The following is a 22375-nucleotide window of genomic DNA, read 5'->3' as shown; positions in this document are numbered from 1 at the left end:
TAACTTATTTTTTGGAGTGTACTTACTCGTCCAATTTGCACCATCACTCCGTCTCTTATTAAAGTATGCGTTCAATCTATAAAACGTCCTTGCAACTAAGGCACTAATTGGATAGCACGTGCACCCTTAAGTATACCATTAAAACTTTCAGAGTAATTAGTCGTCATCATACAATAACGTACTCCACCATTTTTACATAATGTCTATCGATCTTCGTATTGAAGCTTCAAGTTTTGTTCAATCCAATTGTGTGCTTCAACTGATAGGGATTTAATTTTCTCTCTATAATGCTCATATACAAGTGAGTCAGTAGTACATCCGGCTTGCCACAATAAATTTTGTAAATTGACCTCTCCATGTTTTCTCTTAAAATTAGCTTTTATATGCCGCAAGCAATAACGGTGATGACGTGCTGCATTCCACCCCTCATGCCAGGCTCGTGGAATTCCTTTCATTAGGTCAGAAATAAAGGTAACAACTCTTAGAATTTGAACAGTTAGAATGTATTTGTAAATACACTGAAAAAACCACTTCTAACTCGATGTATCCTCCACCTCCACAACTGTGAAAGCTATTGGAAATAGCCCACCGTTTGCATCTACACTGGTCACAACCAAGAGCACTCCTTTGTATTTACCATATAAATGTGTTCCATCAATGCTTAAGAGCGGACGACAAAAAGAGAATCCTTTGATAGCGGGCCCAAATGCCCAAAATACCCGGATGAACCTCTCTATTTCCGGCGCGATCTCCTTAGACACTATCTCATATTCGGTACCCAAATTTTTTCTCTTAATTGCTGCAAGATAATGTGGAAGTTTTTGGTAAGATTCTTCCCAATCTCCAAAGATTTTAGTCAACGCCTTCCTTCGTGCATCATATGCTTTAAACTTGGATATAGTTATGCCTTTCATAACACGAACCGTTGTAATTATCTGTCTTGGAGTAAGATCAAATTCTCGCCTAACTTCGGGCATAATTAGCTTCATGATATAAACGGAAGTTGCTGTTTTATGATCATTAGAGACAGTCAAATTGCAACATGTATGAAGTTCGCAATAACTTGAGATCATAAATTGACCGTTAGATTTTTTCTTAACACCTGCATTAAGCTTCCATGGACATTTTAAATTTCTATCGTATGCAGAACTTGTAGAAGAGGCTTGATATTTCTCATTGAAGTAGCACTTACATGGTAGCTAGTTGTATTTAATTTCACCGGCTTGAATTTGATCTGGTTCCTAATTGCCCATTCACGTATAGCGAAAATTAACCTTTCCTTATTCTCGAATAGATCTCCTTTTTTTAAAAGTGATATCATCGGGTAGATCAAAATTAGGACCAGGCTCAACTAACTCACCTTGTGAGTTATTTATCCACTTGTCATTTTTAAACTCTTCGGACAACGGTTCTTTAGACTCTACATAATCGTTGTTCACACAATATTCATTCATCTAACTTGCGTCATCATTGTTCTCTCCAATTACGAACTGCATACTATCAAGACGTTCCTCCTCGGACTCAACATCTTCACTATCATCATCAGCATCTATATATCCGTCCTCTTTTATTATAGAACCACCAATCGGTAAATCAACTGAAACATGACCCGATGCGTTGTGAAACATGTCACTTGACATTGCACCTGAGTCATTTTTTAAGTGCAAGGCACTTTGAGATAACAAGATTTGACTTTCAAGCATGCGAGAGAACTCTCCGTGAGCATACGAAACTTCGACAACCCCATACTTTGGAACATTTTTAATGAATAACTCAATTGCGATTTGTTTATCCGCAAGTTGTATCATGTCATTCAATTCTTCATCAGTGGTGATCTCTACAGCAATTGTTCTTTTTTCATTTATTGGACAACAACAGAAGACCTTAATGGCATTTTCGGCATGATTAATTCTGGTAACTTTGTATATTTGCTCAATCATTCCATCGAAATTATAATTTCTAGACAACATGAACATTTTTCTAGAGCCTTTGTCATATATAGGCAATTATTCATTCCAACACTCAATTTCCCATTGAATAAGCAAATAATCAGAATTCCATTCGCCATTTTAACTGAAGAATTAAAATTTAACGTATAGAAATTAGATATTTTATAAATTGATGATCATAATTAATTATTACCTCTAGATATACCTCTAGATATACAATATTAACTAAACAAAATAGAGAAATTTATGAAAAATATGAAATCCTCTAGATATACCTCTAGATATACAATATTAACTAAACAAAATAGAGAAATTTATGAAAAATATGAAATTGTTACCTTGATGAAATTTCGGATCTCGTGTAACTAAACAAAATAGAGAAATTTATGAAAAATATGAAATTGTTACCTTGATGAAATTTCGGATCTCGTGGGCGTCGGAGAGTACAGACGGCGTCGGCGTCGGAGATAATAGACGACATCGGATTTGAGGGAGGAGAGGGGTGAGTTGGATTTGGGTGAGAGAGAGAACGGGTTTGGGAGAGATGAAGATCGGGTTTAGAAGGGATGGAGATCAGGTTTGAGTGTGGCAATCGGGTTTGGGAGAGAGTTCAATGGGTTTAGGAGGGAGTGAGATGGGTTTGGGAGAGAGAAGATCAAGAGATTGAGAGTGAGATCGGGAGAGAGAACTCGAGAGATGAGTTTGGGAGGAATAGCGGTTGTGCCCAAATTTAGGGCACAACTGTTTAAATTGGTCGACTTTTCTACGGGACTAGTAGTCTCGTAGATCTGAGCCGAGGAGTTTCTGCTTTACGTACGGGACTACTAGTCCTGTACGTTTTGTTGAACACCAAAGAGCTCCCAGAAATCATACGGGACTACTAGTCCCATATGTTTTCTGTGAGCACTAATCGGTGATTAGTGCCCTTGAAAACATACGGGAGCAGTAGTCCCGTATGTTTTCAGCTGGGCGTTTTTTAAAATCGACTTTTTTTGACTTGTTGGCAAAAAAGAGGTTGATTTTGCTAAATATTTAGCAAAATGATCGATTTTGCTAAATATTTAGCAAAATCGGTATATTTTTAAAAAAAGTTCCTATTTATATTTGTTCAGGAAATGCGTACGTATAACACTTTCTGGCCAACCATGCATATGGTTTGGGTACTGCCACTTATAAATTTTTCTTCGTCATTAAAATTTTTTGTTTTTTGTTTTTTGTTTTTTTTTGGCTCTCTCTGTAGTCCGTTTTCGTGATTTTTTGCCCCCTCACCAACCAAGCAACAGGGAATTTCCACTTTTGTTATATTGTTGAACCTATTTATTATGTTTATTAAATCTATCTTCTTCATTTGAGAGAATTTTTTTTTCTGTTTATTTTGTTCTTCGTTAGAATCAAAACTCCCGTGACCACCATGGAACCAAAGTTTGAATGCTTGACCGCACAGGATGGTAATTATGGGCTAATGTCTCCACATTAAGTGAGCCTAATCATGCCTACTGGGGACCCAACGCTTTTCTTAATGACTCTAGACACTAATTACTTCATTTTCAAGATCATTAAGATGATAGTGTGAGAATCTATCTTTATTCAAGACCAAATGATTATTCACTCGCATTCTTTATCACTAATTAATTGGTTAACCCCTGTTAAGATAAGATTTTATAATAAGCAAGAAATCAAAAATTAAACCGCAAAAGCGAATAAAAGAGGGAAACATTCTTCTCCAGCCTCAACAATATAATACAGTAGAGCCCATCACTGTTCTTCCCAAACAAATTTCAAAGATGCCCCCTCCCATTGAGAGGAGCAAAATCTCCAAAGCTCCAATCCAACTCTCTTCTCCATTATCAAAATCAATGGACTCTAGAAAACCCACCAATAGAAATTCTCGCAAAAGCCATAAGCAAGGCTTTAGAAGCTTCTTCTCATGCAAATATCATGAAACTGCAGTCGAAGTTGAGAAGAAGAAGAAGAAGAAAATAGTGAGGAAAATAGGGTGGTCTAGTTCTCTCTGTAACTCAAGAGAGAGCTCTAAGGTGATGCAAGAAAATTGTGAAAATGTTGAAGGGACTTCTTCCTCCTCCTCTTCTTTCTCTGCTTCTTCATCAAATAATAATTTATCGGTTTCGATAACTTCTTCTTCTTCTTCATCTTCACTTGGTGGGCCTTTTAGAGGAATGCATTTAAGGAAGTTTTCAGGGTGTTATGAGTCAAATGGGGTCTCAAAGGTGCCTTCTCTTGTAAGTGGTGCCTTTCCTTGCTCTGATTGTGGGGAGATTTTCACAAAATCAGTAAGTTTAGAGGTCCATCAAGCAGTTAAACATGCAGGTAAAATTTTTATCTCTGTTTTGTCTCTCTCTTTATGTCATGTTAATTTATGGTTTGTTACTTCCTAATAATAGCAAACAGATTGTGGGGATATTTTCACAAAATATTTTTCTAGGCATAAACAAAGTAGTCCCCAATCAATATCCTTGCTTTCAATTTCCTGTTCTTTCATTTTTAGTTTGTATTACCTAATTTACTTCACACTTAAGTCAGTCAATTACCTAAATTTCTGTTCTTTCTTTTTAGTTTGTATTACCTAATTTGCTTCACACTTAAGTAATACAATTCTCCATCAATTTTTTGTTCATTAGAAATCTTCCTCTCTATTTATTTAAAATTTTGACCATATATAGTAAAACTAGTTGTCAACAGTGTACAATCCTTTCCACTGTTTTTTTTACAGCTAAAACAATGTATCGAATCTTTTGTGTCCCATATCTATTATTTCTTTTTGTTTTTTCCTAGCTAATGTTCCTCAATTTTTAACATCTGAGCAATTATTTCAATCTGAGACCTCACTCCATTCATTTTCCTAATTCAGTATCAGAACTCGAATCTGAAGGCACCAGCTGTAAAATTGTAGAAATCATCTTCAAATCAAGCTGGCTGAAGGAAAAACCTCCAACATGCAAAATTGAGAGAATCCTCAAAATTCGACACTCTCAGAAAACATTCACAGAATTTGAATCCTACAGAGACTCCATAAAAACCAAAGCAAATAAGCTCACAAGGAAGCACCAAAGATGCATTGCAGATGGAAATGAGCTCCTAAGGTTCTATTGCACCTCTTTCAGCTGCTTCCTCGGTCACAGCGGATCTACAGGCCTCTGCATCTCAGTTCAAAGTTGCAAACTTTGCAGCATTATAAAAGATGGGTTTAAGCTTGATGAGCTTGGTAAAATCAGAACAATGGCCACTAGTGGGCAAGCACACGATGCTGCTAAAATCGAAGAAGATGGAGAAGAACGAGCAATGCTTGTGTGCAGAGTGATTGCGGGGAGAGTGAAGAAGAAGAACGAAGAAGGCAATTTAGAGGAATTTGACTCGGTTTCTAGTAATATAGGAGTTTACTCTAGTTTGGATGAGTTGCTTGTGTTTCATCCTGAAGCAATACTTCCATGCTTTGTCATCATCTACAGAAGTTTTCAGTTCTAGAATTTTCAACTAGAGAAATTAAATTTCTTGTTTTGGTTTACAAAACAAGTTTGTTTCTAACAATTTCATCTAGTATTCCTTACAATGATGTCAGTTAGTTCTCATGTATAAATTGGCATATTAGTTTGAAGGTTCTATAATCATATTGTACTGTTTATGTTGCCTGTCGATGCTTCAATTAAAAGTTTTCAATGACAACATTGGAACACAAATTAAATTAAATAACATTGTAACCCTACAGCTAAAATTAAATTAAGTTTCTTGTTTTGGTTTACAAAATAAGTTTGTTTCTAACAATTTCATCTAGTATTCCTTACAATGATGTCAGTTAGTTCACATGTATAAATTGGCTCATTAGTTTAAAGGTTCTATAATAATATTGTACTGTTTATGTTGCCTGCTGCTGATGCTTCAATTAAAAGTTTTTAATGACAACATTGGAACAAAAATTGAATTAAATAACATTGCAACTATACAGCTAAAAGTTAAGAAACAATAAATAAAATAAAATGTGGGGTTTTCCATCCTAACCTTGTTTTGTATCTACATTTTCCTTCTGTCTTTATCCAATTTTGTTTGTTATGCTGGTGTTTTCTAGTGTCTTGTAGGTCTCTTTGTTTAAGGGACCTGGTGTCTTCTTCTATGTTGTTTTTGTTGCTTGTCTCAAGTTAAACAAGTGTACTCATTGCTTGAGAGAGCAGAGGCAATCTCTATTTGTCTCTATCTAATTTACTTGGTTTGTTGTGTATCTTTTGGATTACATTAGTACATTCCAGTCTTTGGCCTTTACCAATATTTTTGCATTTTCTCAAGGCAACGGCTAGAGAAGAATCATATAGAGCAGAGCTCGTGGACAAAGCTCTTGGGTCTTCTGGTACTTTGATTATGAAGAAATAACTAGTGAAGATTGTGCAAATTTCATAACATTTAAGCCACAATAAAGAAATGCTACAGAGTTTAAAAAAAAAATGTCTGGCAACAGTATCCATGCCATATTCCATCACAAGGAAGTCACGTGACTGAGCAAAAAATATGCAAATATATTAATGATAGAAAGAAGTTTACAATACCAAAAGACACTTCCATCAAAATGAATCCAAGCTCTACAATGGCATTATAAATTGAACATGCACTAAATTTCAGAAGCTCTGATTAGGGTTTTGATGACAAATGGTCAGTAGACTCAGTACTAATATTGCTATTAGCCTACTTCAACAAAGTCTTTACACTGGAGTTGGGTAAATAGTAAGATTGTTGCAAACACAGTTTACTATCTACAATGGCATTATAAACGAACTCGCGGAGCATCCCCGGTCTCCTTGGTTATAAACGCAAGGATTGAAGATCAAAGAGGGAAGCGGGAGAAATTGAAAACAAAAAAAATGAAAAATTGATCTAAAAGAGAAAGAAGCATTTGATCTCAACTTACCTATCAGATTTGTTACAAAAATAATTATGGAGACAAAGAAAAAAAACGAGAAAATCTGGCATTAGAAACTTTAAATCACTTGAACAACCAGAAGACAGAGCCAATAAGCCTGTGCACATATGCCTTTGGGATGCTCAATAGAAACTCAGTGGAAGATGAGGAAGAAGGAAGAAAGTGTTGCAAAGTAACAAGGAAGAACAGGAAATGGAAAGGGTGTATATTTTTATCGTGACAAGGTAAATACGTGTATATATAGAGAAATGAGCAATTGCCCAAGTTTAAAGGGTTCAAAGGAGGTTCGTGGTGACCATGTGCATGTTCCAAGATCATTTATACAGATTTTGTTCATCCCCTTAATCAATGCAAAATCTGGGGCAGTATATGGTGGATCTAGGTTCGTTCCCTAGTTTCTTATATGATGGCTTCATAAAATAGGGGAAACTGTAGGAGCTTATTTGTTTGATAGGAATAGTAGTAACAAGAAAAAAGTGCATCCTCGACGGAAGATTCTATCTAGGATGGGCACAATTCCATCCAGTTTGCTCATCATAAACGGAGTATCGTCTAGGATACTCCGTCTAGGATGTTTCTGTTTAGGATGAAGCATCCTAGACGGTGCCTCATCCTAGACGGAGCATCCTAGACAACAGTTATCCATCTAGCATGAGGGCATTCTAAACTGAAAATTTTCCATCTAGGAACCTCCATCTAGGTTGGTGATTTTTCTTCTAGTGGCAGTATTACGGCTATGAGAAACTGCACGTCAAGATCCTATTATATAATTTGTCGAGCAAAATTTCTATTGCAAACTATGCACATACAAAGAGTTTTAATTTTCCTTTCCAAGTCTACTATAAAGGGTATTTATCTTTTGATGTAAATTTTAATATGCTCCATGTTTTGCCCTGTGTCTGGATAGTTACCTTAGTCAGCAGGATACGAAATTGAAACAAAAATATACTTTTAATAAACAACTAGTCTCAGGAATATTAATTGTAGAAAGAGATAATAGAGAGCAAACCCTAATTGTTATTCATTAAGATAAAAAGAGAGATTTATATAGCCATACAAATAGGATTATAGTTAACGGGTCACATCCTATTAACCCAATAAACAATAGGCTTAATTTAACACTCCTCCTCAAGCTGGAGCATAGATATCCACCATGCCCAGCTTGTCACATATAGTAAAGAACACCTTTGAAGAAGTAGCATTGGTAAGCATATCAGCAAGTTGCTGTGAGGATGGAGTGAATATGAGAGACACTATCTTCTTCTCCCAAGTATCTCTGACAAAATTACAGTCAACTTCAATATGTTTTGTCCTCTCATGAAATACAAGATTCTGTGTAATATAAATGGCAGACTGATTGTCATAATGCATTGGCATGGGTCCAGGCTGAACAAAACCAAGTTTTATCATAAAACTTTCGTAGCCACACCATCTCACAAGCAGTGTGAGCCATTGCTCTATATTCGACCTCTGCACTAGACCGTGATATTACATCTTATTTCTTGCTTTTCCAAGTCACAAGATTACCTCCAACAAAAGTACAGAATCCTGAGGTTGACTTTCGGTCTCCCATGTCTCCTGCGTAGCCAGCATCAGAGAAAGCAAAAATGTGAGTATGCTCATACTTCTTATATAGCAATCCCTTACCAGGACAAATCTTGACATATGCCAAAATCTTCAGAGCTGCTGTCCAATGAACCACTTTAGGTTTGTGTATGAACCTGCTCAGTACACCTACTGCAAAGGTAATATCAGGTCTGATAACTATCAAATATATTAGCTTCCCAATCAGTCTCCTGTATCGTCCATCATCATCTAGCAGAGAGGTATCATCACGCCAAAAATCAATATTTGCCTCCATTGGAGTGCTTGCAAGTTTGCATCCCAAGAGACCTGCTTCTTCTAGTAAATCTAGTACATAATTCCTTTGAGACAACAACATGCCATGTCTTTGATATGTAACTTCAATCCCAAGAAAACACTTTGGCTTTCCCATGTCCTTAGTGACAAAATGACAGTTTAGATACTCCTTAGTCTCTGCTAAGGCAACAGAGTCACTCCCAGTCAGTAGAATATCATCAACATATACAGCTAAAATAACCAAACCAGTTGTTGTGCGTCGAAGAAAGACAGAGTGATCAGACTGATAATGTTAGAATCCAACACTAAAAATAACCTTGCTGAACTTATCAAACAAAGCTCGATGACTCTGTTTTAACCCATAGATGGCCTTTCGCAGCCTGCAGATAATATTCTCCCCTTGAGCAACATACCCAGGAGGTTGCTCCATATAAACCTCATCATCCAAATGTGAACCCAGGGGCGTCACAGCAGCTATCTATTGTGATTTTTAGACAGCCTACAGAATCCCCTCCAAAGTTTTCGAAAGTTCGCGGTTGACTGGGACGAATTTTCGGAATACTTTGGATCTCAACTCTGATCTTGGAGCTGTTGATTCCTTGTGGTAAAGGATTTGTTCTCTGCACTTGCTTCGAAGGCATCTTGGTTGAAGGGATTTGCCATGTAGGACCTGTGTGAAGGTATGCGCCATAATCCTGCTTCTGGAATGTGGGGGGTGGACCCTGCATTTTGAACTTGAGATGCGGGTCTCACCCTTGCATGTTGAATTTGGAACACGGGTGTGACCTCAGCGTTTGGTTTTTGCATCACGGGTCTGACCTCAATGTTTTGACTTAAGACATGAAAGTGGCTTCCGTGCATTTTTGACTAAGTCTTTGAGACTTGTCTTTTGCTCATCTGTTTTAAGTCTCGGCTCACATCCATTAAACTGATGGGCCTGCAAACGTGCATAGGATTTTTGGCAAACCCTCAGCCATCAACGGATTTGATAAGCCTTTACCGACTACCGTTTGAGTCGGGCTAGCATGTGGATTGTTTAAGTCCGTTTCACATGTAACGTTGTGCTAAGAGAATGAACCTTCCTAGACTTGATGCTATAATTTTGAATACATAGACTTTGTTATTTTTACGGGAAAAGACTAACCGGCAACGCGTGTTAGGCGTAGGCTTATCTCTAATTAGGGATCGAGATAAAGTCCCCCATACGTGTAAGACATGGATTTTTTGTGTTACGATGTTGAATACGTAGACTTTGCCACTGTTTCTTCCTGTGTTATATTTTCACTTGAAACACTGAAAGAAAATTAGAAGTGCCAGATGTGTAGTATTAACTTGGCATGAATTTTTACTTAGAGTGAAATTCAGAAACTTTCTTTATTATCACTGGGATAATTTCAGAAAATCTCTAATCCACTGGGGATTTTACAATGAAAACTTGCTATTCTTGTTGAAAAAGGATTAACAAGTTCATTGGGGGGGTTTGACTGTTAGAGGTGTGATGTTAACCTAACAGTATTTTATGGACCTATCGCTCTATTGAAGAGAGTCGATAAGTTGATTGTGTCGTCAGAGGTGTGATATTAACTTGACGGGTTTGTGGACCTATCGCTCCATTGAAGAGAGTCGATAAGTTGATTTTGTCAGAGGTATATGATTAACGTGACAAGAAAATGTTGCGATCGGAGTAACTTTGTGGACTTATCATCCTATTGAAGAGGATTGATAAGTGGATTGTCAGAGGTTTGGTGTTAACATGACGGGAATTTGTTACGATCGGAGCAACTTTATGGACTTATCATCCTATTGAAGAAGATTGATAAGTGAATTTTTTCAGAGGTGTGATATTAACGTGACAGGAAGATATTGCGATCAGGGCAACTTTGAGGACCTATCGCTCTATTGAGGAGAGTCGATAAGTTGGAAGTGTTACGATCAGAGCAACTTTGAGGACCTATCGCTCTATTGACGTGAGTCGATAAGTTAGAGGTGTTGCGATCGGAGCAACGTTGAGGACCTATCGCGCTATTGACGAGAGTCGATAAGTTAGAGGTGTTGCGATCGGAGCAACGTTGAGGACCTATCGCTCTATTAACGTGAGTCGATAAGTTAGAGGTGTTGTGATCGGAGCAACGTTGAGGACCTATCGCTCTATTGACGAGAGTCGATAAGTTAGAGGTGTTGCGATCTGAGCAACGTTGAGGACCTATCGCTCTATTGAGGAGAGTCGATAAGTTAGAGGTGTTGCGATCGGAGCAACGTTGAGGACCTATCGCTCTATTGAGGAGAGTCGATAAGTTAATTTTGTCAGAGGTGTGATATTAACGTGACAGGAAGACGTTGCGATAAGAGCAACTTTGTGGACTTATCATCCTATTGAAGATGATTGATAAGTGGATTGTCAGAGATGTGATATTAACGTGACTGGAGAATGTGTACTTGTGACTTACGCAAGATTTTGGGAATTAGCGTATCGCTGGGGAAACTTGCTAGGTGAGCTTATCACCAGAAGCGATGAATTTTGATACTAAGATTTTGAAGACTTAGTGTCTTGCTGGGAAAGATAGCGATTTGAGCAATTTTGAGGACCTATCATCCTATTAAAGATGATTGATAAGTTGATTGTCAGAGGTATATTATTAACGTGACAAATTGGGAGCGATGCCAAGTGAATTCATACTCCGTGGGGGTGATGATCGTCAGAAGTATAATATTAACTCGACGATGTAAAAGATTCGTTACTCTTAATCTAGTGGATTCCAAGTAACCAACCCCCAGTCTTGATTAAGACTTAACAGGGGAATAAAAAGAGATAGACAAGGCACATCACCTAGTGGGGCACTATCCATGAAGTCGGAATAGGGGCACATCACCTGGTAGGCCATTATCTGATGAGTTTGACTATCAGATGTAACTATTAACGTGATAGTTTTGTGGACCTGTCATCCTATTGAAGAGGATTGGCAAGTTGATGGACTATCAGAGGTAAATATTAACGTGATAGTTTTGTGGGCCTACCATCCTATTTAAGAAGATTGGCAAGTTGATGGACTATCAGAGGTAACTGTTAACTTGATAGTTTTGGTGAACCTGTCATCCTATTGAAGAAGATTGGCAAGTTAATGGACTATCAGAGGTAAATATTAACGTGATAGTTTTGTGGACATGCCATCCTATTGAAGAGGATTGACAGGAGAATTTAGAGGGAATGGACTATCAGAGGTAAATGTTAACGTGATAGTTTTGGTGGACCCGCCATCCTATTAAAGAGGATTGGTGGGGGAATTTGGAAGAAATTGACTATCAGAGGTGATCATTAACGTGATAGTTTTGTGGACCTGTTATCCTATTGAAGAGGATTGGCAGGAGGAATTTGGAAGAAATTGACTATCAGAGGTGATCATTAACGTGATAGTTTTGGGGACCTGTCATCCTATTGAAGAGGATTGGCAGGAGGAATTTGGAAGAATTTGACTATCAGAGGTGATCATTAACGTGATAGTTTTGATGGACCCGCCATCCTATTGAAGAGGATTGACGGGGGAATTTGGAAGAAATTGACTATCAAAGGTGATCATTAACGTGATAGTTTTGGTGGACCCGCTATCCTACTGAAGAGAATTAGCTTAAGTGGCCGTAGTATCTTCCCCTTCTGACTGAGAAGATTGGGCTTGGTCCGATTGCTCAGGTTGATCCTGCCTACTTTATTCTTCAGCTTTGATCCTGGCAATAATTTTTTGAGCTTGTTCGCCTTAAGAGATTAGTTGTCTCCAAGAACGCTATTCTGTAACTCCTATTCAGGCTAGGAGGTCGGTCTGCAAGTTGTGCCGACAGGTCTCTACTAAGGTAGATTATGTCATACCTGACGAACACCGGAGAGCCATGGTTCGGAACCTCTTGACGAAGGCTTTGACGGACTCCCTCTTCTTCTGCTTAGCGGCGAGAAGGGTATGAATGGAGACTTCTGTATCATCTTCAAAGAATCTTGATAGGAAGAGTCTCTCTAGATCCGTCCACTTTTGGATACATCCTGCAGGCAGTTTCCTGAACCATTCAAAGGGAACTCCCTTGAGGGTGCCAATAAACAATCGAACCAGTATGGCGTCGTTTGATATCATATTCCCAGTCTGTGACTTGAAATGATAGATATGTTGGTTCGGTGATCCCGTTCCGTCAAAAGTTTGTAGCGTCGGGACCTCAAATTTTGGAGTATAAGGGGCTGCATCCCATTCGGCAGAATAGGGCCTGACAATTCCCTCATCTTAGAGCTCGCTTCTGTTAGCAATGATATTGAGACGGGCTTCCAATTCTTTCATTTTGGCAGACTGGAGATTCTGCTCATTCTCAGTCTCTTTTGCTTCATCAGAGGAAGATTCCAGGTTGTGGGCTTCTTGATCAGAAGCAGCACCATCAACCACTTTTCTCTTTCCTTTGCTTGTGTGAGGTCGGGATGAAGACGGTTTTTCTCTCCTGGAAGATTCTTGCCTAGGTGGCGAATCTATCTCCTGAGATTTGGCCTTGTCTGCGATGAGTTGATTCAATAGGGCCATGAGTTCATTGATGGCCTCCTGCTGAGATTTGAGCATGGCCTCCTGCTCATCAAGTCTCTTCGCGAGATCTTCATGGTTTTTCGTCATATAAGCGGAGCTTTCATGTTCAACAAAAGAGCTTGATGATTGGGACTCTGCAATAGCTGAGTGTTCATCATCGAAATTGGTTCCTCTAGCTAGCCTCCGATAGTTGATAGGGAGAATGGCTCCTATTCGCGTCCGAGTGCGTTGGTAAACTCCTTCAAACTCATTAGCGATTTCTCTGACGATCGGTGAACGACTTGTCTCAGAGTCATCGGAACTAGGACCTAAGGCTTTCCCTCTGCCGATTACATTGATAGTGACCCCAGGATATTCAGTCTCTGGAGACTTCTTCCTGTGAGAACGTCGTCGTTGGTTGGGCAAATCAACGTTCATAAATTGGTCGAACACCAACAGTTTGGCCGCATATGAGCAGCATTGACAACCCGAGAGGACCGTAGGAATCAACCGTTCACATTGAAATGAACGAATGACTTGTTGCATCGGTCTTTCTCTCGATATGAACTTTCTCAAATCTGTTACAAAGACTCGAGAAGAATTACTCACTGATCATGAGATTTGAATTGGAACCCCCAGTCCATGATTGGACATGACTGGCTCTTTGTGAACATGGATCTGGTTGAGATGCCTTGAATCCATGGACTTTTGACATCCGCCCCTCAATCTAGTCGCGCTACGCAGAGTATTCGGGGGTCTCGCTGCCCGGTCAGCAAGCCGGGGGTCCAGGGGGGGGCGCGCCGAATACCCCCCGACGGGGTTCGGGACAGCTCCCCGAAGCTCCACAATATACACCAGGTTCTATATTGGGTTTCCTTACCCGAACGCATGTCTGATGTCCGCATTTGGATTCTGGAATGCTTTGCTGAGGACTGCGTTCAGGATGGTTAATGCGGTCTGGAGACCTGCGTTTTTGTTTTGTAACGCTCCTTTGAGGGTTGCATTCTGGCTCAGTAATGCATGCCTGAGCTTTACGTTTCGATTGTATAACGCACCATTTAGGGCTGCGTTCAATTTTATTCACACAGAGCCTATGTTTTGGCTCATAGACGCGAGGCTTGTGCTCTGAAACAGAAACAGGGTCGCGTTTAGGCTCACAAACACGAAGCTCGTGTTGACTTAAGGATCAACATTCTTGGAGATGTGCTCGTCGTAGGGATCTCCTCCTGCGTCGAGCGACATTCTTCTTAGCCTGCTTCAAGGCTTTTGTAGCAACGTCACCATCTGTGTTGATCAAGTTTGTCGCCTCAATAGGCATCTTTCGACCTGATACCCGTCGTCTTGGCACGGGTTTGGCTGAAGCTGAGCCCACTCCATCGGGGGAGGGGCTGTCTGAGCAGTCTTCCTTAGGCGGTTCGGCTGCAATTGGAGCAGTTGGAGCTTTAGTCTCTTTGGAGACTTTGTGGATCTTGCGCATAGCCTTGGGGCTAAGGGATCCGGAGGAGAGGGCCTCCTCAAACTTGGCTTGATCAAACTCTACCATGAGAGTTTCGACGGTTGTTCCAGTGAGATGAACATCGGATTACGCCACCACTTCTTCGTCAGAGAAGCTAGTCCCCAGCGGAGTCACCATCTTTTGTTTGCGGGAAAATTTGTAATAAAAGGATTGAAAGAAAATTGATTTGTATTCTTTTAATCTCAGTTACAATTGGATTTCCTGATTACAAAAGAGAGGAGAATGATCTGGATTCTCCCCTTTGTTTAATTCTGGGTTCTTCACGGTAGCGATGAGATGCCTCCCTCGAATGTTTGCGTCGAGTTTGCTTCTCGTTGACGATCCGCACGTCTTGATTCACTGGAACGGTATCTCCTCCTCATGATTTGACGCTGTGGAGAACTTACAAAGCAAGTTTTAGAACTCTTGATGAGTTGATTGATCTTAATCGTAATTGGTTAGACAAGCCAAGGATCTCTTCTTTGCTACCCCAGAGCCGGATCCAAAAAGCCCAGCCTCCAAAATCTAGCCCCAAAGATTCAGCCCCGAACTAAGTTGATTTCTTAGTTATTTATAGAGGATTAAGGGGTGTAACCGCCCCCTTAATTCGCTCCTAAGTGGGGCTAATGGGATGTAACCGCCCCTTAAATCACTCCTGAGTGGAGTTGTGATCCCCTCAGATCGTGGGAGACGGTTGTGAAACCGTTCAGCTCGTGTCTGAATGAGTCAAACGCAAATCCTGCATTCTGGAATGAAATCTGTGTTTGAACGCAGTGTTTGCGAGCTGCGTTGGGCAGCAGATGGAACCTGCGTTGGCAGCTGTTAAAAGCTGCGTTGGCAGAAGTTAGATGTTGTGTTTGCGGCCGAACATGAGCCGCGTTTGCAGCGATTTAGAAGCTGCGTTGGTAGCGTTGGAAGCTGCGTCTGAGCTGCGTTTGCAGCGATTTGGAAGCTACATTGGCAGCGTTGGAAGCTGCGTCTGAGCTGCGTTTGCAGCGATTTGGAAGCTGCGTTGGCAGCGTTAGAAGCTGCATCTGAGTTACGTTCGTGTCTATGAACGTGGTGCATCTTGAAGCTGGTACGCGAGGAGGACTTCCACGTCTTGGTTTAAAGAGACCGTCGATTTGTAGTCTCTTTCTGTCAGAACGTTGCAAAGATCGTCGTTTTGTAATCTTTGCTTGTAGTCTCTTTCTGTCAGAACGTTGCAAAGATCGTCGTTTTGTAATCTTTGCTTTAGCTCTTTGATATGTGAGAGTCGTCAGATTGTAACTCCTGATGTTGATTGTGGAGGCTGTTGATTAGAGATTTCATCGGTTGTTGCAAAGATCGTCAGATTGTAACCTTCATCAGTCTACGTGAAAGTCTTCAAATTAAAACCTTCTGGAAGTTGTCAGAGTGTAACTTCCATCATCGGTGTTTTGATGAGGATCAGCTATCTATTGTGATTTTTAGACAGCCTACATAGGGCCTCATAGTTAAACCCCGCTTCACAGTAGTCAAATCCTCCCCCTTCAGATTCTTCAGTGGGTTCTTCTTCAATGGGAGAGCTAAGACCGCCACCCGAATGGAGTCAGCTTTGGTAGGAGGAACTCTAGATACGCTAGCCACACGAAGTGAAGATGTCTTAAAGAGATTACTAATCTCCAGAGACCCAGCATAGTTCTTGATCTTCTCTAGTTGTTGTCCCTCCTCAACTGAAAGCAAGCTCGGCTTCAACATCTCTTTCCTGATCTCCAACAACGTGGAATAGGACAATATGGGGTCAGCACCAAAGACCCACATGAACCTCTCTTTCTAATCCTTGTTCAAATCAGAGATATTCGACATAGTCTTAAAGCCGACCATGTTCTGGAAGAAGTAGTGTCTCTCATTCTTCATAGTATTAACACTAATGAAGTGGTCGAACAGACATAGACTTAGATCTACTATGTCCCCATGATAGATCACCTTGAATCCAACTAAAGTGGCGATGGAGTTGGGCACAAACTGTATTGGAGAGACCCCCAAAGCCTCGCAAGTCTAGGGGATGAAGGGATGGAGGGGTAGCCAGAGCCTATACTCCAAGTACTTCAAATACATAGGCAACCTATCGCCACCATGATGATACACCGGTTGCTGTCTCCAGCACTGATAGAGTAAAGGGCCTAGAAGATCGAAGTGCTCATAGTAATCTTTGAGCTCCATCACACAGAGCTTTAAGTGGAAGGGGCAAAAAAGGTCAATCCTCATCTCGTTGTGATCGAAAGTGGGAGCGTTGAAGTCCATTGCAGATCTGGAGATCAAATGCAAGCTCGTCTAAGAAGAAAAATTGAGAATAAGATAGGGCTCAAGCTGTAGAAAGATTATCATTCACAGTGAAGAGATATATATAGACCATGAAAAAGACATGTGTCAATATCAGGACGGTCGACTCAACTCAGAGTGTATAGGTAAATCAATCTTGAAATCCAAACGGGCCTCATGAGAAACAAAGTGCCGCATGTCCTTGCATTAACTGTTCTGACAAAGTCATCATTTCTCTAGCTCCCATAGTCTTTATGACTCATTGGATCCAGTCAGCACTGAGCACCTACTGTCGTTCTCATAATAAATGACCAGGTGACTCACATCCCTCAACAACCGACGCATAGCACATGTTTGCCGACTAAGTTACCTAGCTGGACTTGGCCAAAGTTACCTTTTTGACCCTCGGATCCACTATAAAAAAGGAGAAAAACTACACGAGATAACTCTCTCTGGTCTTTTTGGACCCAACTAATAGCTAACTCTATATTTTCCACTCAAAATCATCTACTGACTTGATCTTCAGAGGAACAACCGAAGAATCCAACTCCAGCCTCTTACGAGTTCTTTCTTGTGCATGGAAGAACAAAAAGCCCAGAGCCATATACCAGAAGGAGTTAGAGAATCTTAATCATTCCAAAAATCTACAAATTATTACATGTTTGATAACTAACATCAACATGTTCTTTTGGTTAAATATAATGTTGTTTAACAAATTCACGTGACGAAAAAACTCAAGATATATATATTTGCCCCCATTTTGTAATTTGGGTTATTACGTGAAATTACCCTAGAGGGGAGTGAATAAGGTATTTGCTAATCTAATCCGATTACAATATCAAATTAAAACTTATTAACAATTTACCCAAGCAAATATGATATTCAATAAGTTATTTGTAAGTATACGTAATAAACAAAGGCGATATAAACAATGAGTATAAGATATGAGCAATAAGAGCCAAATAAAAGAGTATGCCAAAAACAAACACAAACGCACAATATGATCACGGAGTTTGGTCACCCTCGGCCTACGTCTCCTCTCCTGATCCTCAAGGAGAATCTCCACTATTAACTCAAATAACTACACAATCAGTTTTCAACGCTCATCGGTAAACGTTTACAACATACAATTGCAATCACACAATACACTCTCTAAATGTTGGCCTAGTCCGTATTAACTTCTTTAAGTACTCGAAATTATAACATCACCCTAGGATTTCCTACCGACGCCACTCCTCTTGGAATTGATCTCGTCTCTCACCAACCACTCCTCTCGGTGTCCTTGTGTATTACAATGTGATCTCAACAATAAAAGCACAAGTAAAAATGATTTGTTCTCTAAACAAGATGAGAACTAATTGTAAGCTCACTCTCAAGGACTTAATCACAACCCAAATATACTATATATGAAATACTAAAAGCTCAAGTGAGTTGTGTGTGCAATAAATGAGAAACAACAAAATCAAACTCAAATTAATCTAGCAAATATATATATAAGAATCAAAATGAAAATGAGCTAGATTAAAGAGTTAGAAAACTTCTCTAAACAAGAGATGAAGATGTTGAGGATGAAAGTCTCAAACTTAAAATTTGAATTCCTTCTCTTGTGAAAACCTCTTCACATAAACGAATTTTGATCTTCAAAAACTTGAGATAAACAGTCCAAAACATTGTTAAAAACTCTTGTAAAAAAACCAAGGCAAAAGGGGCATTTATAGCCCCAAAATCTCAAAACTAGCCGTCGGCTAGAAAAACACGATCAGTCGATTGACTATAGTGTTAGTCTAAGGGATGTAGACTCAAAGATGGAATCAAACAAATTGTTGGATAGTAGGTTTTCTAATTTGTTTTGGTAACAGGTTTCTTAATCTGTTTTGGTAACAGGATTCTTAATTTGTTTTGGTAACAGGTTATTAAGATTCCTAATTTATTTTGGTTTTTGGTTTTAGAATTCCTAGTCTGTTTTGGTTTTAGTTTTTTTATATATATGGAACACCTTTGTAGGCTGTCTAAAAATCACTGCAGATAGCTGATCCCCATCAAATACCAATGATGGAAGTTATAATTTGACGGCTTCCAGAAGGCTATAATTTAAAGACTTTCATGTAAATTGATGAAGGTTATAATCTGATGATCTTCACAACAACTGATGAAAGCTCTAATCAACAGCCTTCACAATCAACATTGGGAGTTACAATCTGACGACTCTCACATATGAAAGAGCGAAAGCAAAGATTACAAAATGACGATCTTTGCAACGCTCTGACAGAAAGAGACTACAAATCGACGGTCTCTTCAAACCAAGACGCGGAAGTCCTCCCCGCGTACCAGCATCAAGACACAGCACTTTTAGCCGTTGACGCAACTCAAGCTCGGCCACTAACGCAACGCAAACGCAGCCTCCGAAAGCTGCAAACGCAGCTTCCATCCACTACCAAACGCAACTTCCATCCGTTGCCAAACGCAGCTTCGCAGCTTCTTTTCGCTGCCAAACACAGCTTCCAAGCTACCAAACACAGCTTCTAACAAGATGCCAACACAGCTTCCAGACGCTGCAAACGAGCTTCCAGACGCTGTGTTTGAACGCAGAATTCATGCCAGAACGCGGATTTTACGTTTGACTCGTTCAAACACAAGCTGAACGGTTTCAAAACCATTTTCCACGATCTAAGGGGATCACAACTCCACTCATGAATGATTTAAGGGACGGTTACATCCCATTAGCCCCACTTAGGAGAGAATTAAGGGGACAGTTACACCCCTTAATCCCTTATAAATAACTAAGAAATCAGCTTAGTTCGGATCCTGGAGCTGGAGCCTTCTCTTGGACAACAAAGAAGAGATCTTGGGGGGAATTACTGGAGTTTTGGAGATCAGCAACAGGAGCTTTCTTCATCCTTAGCTTATAGACCGATTTCGGCTAAATCAACTCTTTCATAGAGTTTCAAACTCGTTCAGAGTTCTAAAACTTACCACGCAAGTTCTCCACAACGTCAAATCGTGAGGAGAAGACCACGTTCTAGTGAATCAAGATGTTCGGATCGTCAATGGAGAGCAAACTCGACGTGAGCATTTGAGGGAGGCACTCCATCACTACCGTGAAGAACCCAGTTTTAAACAAAGGGGAGAATTCAGATCATTCTCCTCTTTTTTGTAATCAGAAAATCCAATTATAACTGAGATTAAAGGAATACAGATCAATTTTCCTTCATTTTTTTTACTTTAAATTTTCCATCAAACAACCTTAGAAGAGATTATACATTAGAAAAAGAGGGTTTTGAGAGAATTTTTTAAAGAGATCTCAGAGAGATTAGATCCTATTTGTGGGTATTGTAATCTTCTTTAATATTAATCAAAGAATTGTATGGTGTGGCTCCCGAGGACGTAAGCACGATTGTCAAACCTCGTTAAATTTGGTGTGTTCTTTCTTGTTTGCTTTCCTGTAAGTTTTTTATCTTTTATATGCTGTGATTTTTCCTACTTTTCTACTCTCAAACACAAGGTCCGGAAGGGTAAGGGTTCGATTTGATTATTTTGAATCCCTAATAACTGGTATCAGAGCTTTGTTCAGAAGGATTGTGAGAGAGCCATGACAGAGGAAAACAAATCTAAGATCGAGAAGTTTCACGGTTCAGACATTGCCTACTGGAAGTCATAAATGGAGGACTATCTCTACCAGAAAGACTTGTATCACCCGTTGATGGGCAAGGCTAAGGGAAAAAAGAAAGAAGAGTCAGACGAGGATTGAGAGATACTGAATAGGAAGGCTCTAGGGTAAATTTGGTTGTCGCTCACCAAGACAGTCTCACACAACATATTGAAGAAGAAGATGACAGTGGGGCTTATGTAAGTGCTCACGAAGATGTACGAGCAACTGTCTACCACAAGCAAGGTGCATCTCGTCAAGACACTCTTCAATCTCAAGATGGTAGAAGGACGCTCCATCATAATGCACCTCAGCGAGTTCAACACGATTGTTGATCAACTCATCTCCGGATACATCACATTCGATGATGAAGTGTAAGCCCTATTGATTCTATCGCAGTTGCCGGATAGTTAGGCAGGTTGTGTAATGATAACCAATAATTCAGTAGGGAAGGACAAGTTGAAACTGAGCGGGTTGTTAGCATGATTCTATCTGAGGAGGTTAGAAGAAAATCGTCCGAATCAGAAGGTTCAGGTTCAGCCCTAAATCTCGAGCAGAGAGGCAGAAGCCAGAAGAAGGGTAATCAGAATAGGAATTGGTCGAAGTGAACAAAGAAGAGGTTGGACTCAAAAGTTAGACCTATCAAAGGAAAGTATTAGAACTACGGCCAGGAGGGCCATATGTCTTCAGCGTGTAAAGCACAAAAGAAGGACGAGAATGAGCAGGAGGCTCATCTCGTGCAGGATGCATTGATCCTTACTATGAATAGCGATTCTGATTCTTAGGTCATCAACTCAGGAGCCTTGTTCCACGTCACTGCTAATAGGAAGCTTTTTCTTAACTATGTATCAGGAGACTTTGGGAAAGTATACTTAGGGGATAATAAACCCTGTAGTGTTGTTGGAAGAGGAGATGTGCAAATATAGTTGAAGGGCTCTAAGTGGAATCTGAAGAACGTGAGGCACATACCAAAGCTGAAGAGAAATCTTATTTCGGTTGGCCAGCTTGGAGCAGAAGGCTATGTTTTGAAATTCACTGGGGATTCGTGGAGGATCTCAAACGGTACTATGATTGTTGCCCGAGGCAACAAAATAGTAACTCTCTACCTCACCTCACATGCGAGTAACATCCTCGTAATTGCAGCTAGCAAAAAGAGTACAGATCTGTGGCACAATAGATTGGGACACATGAACGAGAAGGGGATGAAGATTCTACATTCATAGGGGAAGCTAACCGGCATCGATTCCATGGAGGTTGGTGTTTGCGAGGACTGCATCTTTGGAAAGCATAAGAGAGATAGTTTCCAGAAGGGTGGAAGGCCACCTAAAGCTCAGAAGCAAGAGTTGGTTCATACTAAAATATGAGGTCCAGCTAGCGTATCTTCTCTTAACGGTTCGGCATACTATGTCACCTTCATCGACGATCACTCGAAGAATGTGTAGGTATACTTCATGAAGCACAAGTCAGAGGTATTCGTGATCTTCAAAAAGTGGAAGGCCATGGTGGAGAACAAGATAGATCTAAAGGTGAAGTGTCTGAGATTAGATAACGGTAGAGAATACGAGCTGGAGGAGTTCAAGAGGTTTTGTACTCTAAATGTGATTCGTTTGGAGAGGTCTACTTCAGGGACACTGTAACAAAACGGCATTGTAGAGAGGATGAACAGGACATTAAGGAAGCATGCCAGGAGTA

The 22375-nt window shown here is 40.0% G+C and overlaps 2 protein-coding genes across 2 annotated transcripts; one reads left to right on the top strand and one right to left on the bottom strand.

Annotated features, from left to right (window-relative positions):
* LOC109829425 lies at positions 3701-5568 on the top strand. The gene is made up of 2 exons (XM_020396550.1): positions 3701-4277; positions 4819-5568. Exons 1-2 carry the CDS (start codon positions 3734-3736, stop codon positions 5430-5432), a joined length of 1158 nt encoding a protein of 385 aa, XP_020252139.1. The 5' UTR covers positions 3701-3733; the 3' UTR covers positions 5433-5568.
* On the bottom strand, positions 8369-17019 carry LOC109830870 (uncharacterized mitochondrial protein AtMg00810-like). The gene is made up of 3 exons (XM_020398231.1): positions 16823-17019; positions 16216-16480; positions 8369-9016 (listed from the first exon to the last, which is right to left on the bottom strand). The coding sequence occupies exons 1-3, from the start codon at positions 17017-17019 to the stop codon at positions 8369-8371; spliced, it is 1110 nt and encodes a 369-aa protein (XP_020253820.1).

Source organism: Asparagus officinalis, chromosome 2 (genome assembly GCF_001876935.1).
Source record: "Asparagus officinalis chromosome 2, Aspof.V1, whole genome shotgun sequence".
Classification (NCBI taxonomy): domain Eukaryota; kingdom Viridiplantae; phylum Streptophyta; class Magnoliopsida; order Asparagales; family Asparagaceae; genus Asparagus; species Asparagus officinalis.
This window is presented reverse-complemented; position numbering and strand designations above follow the sequence as displayed.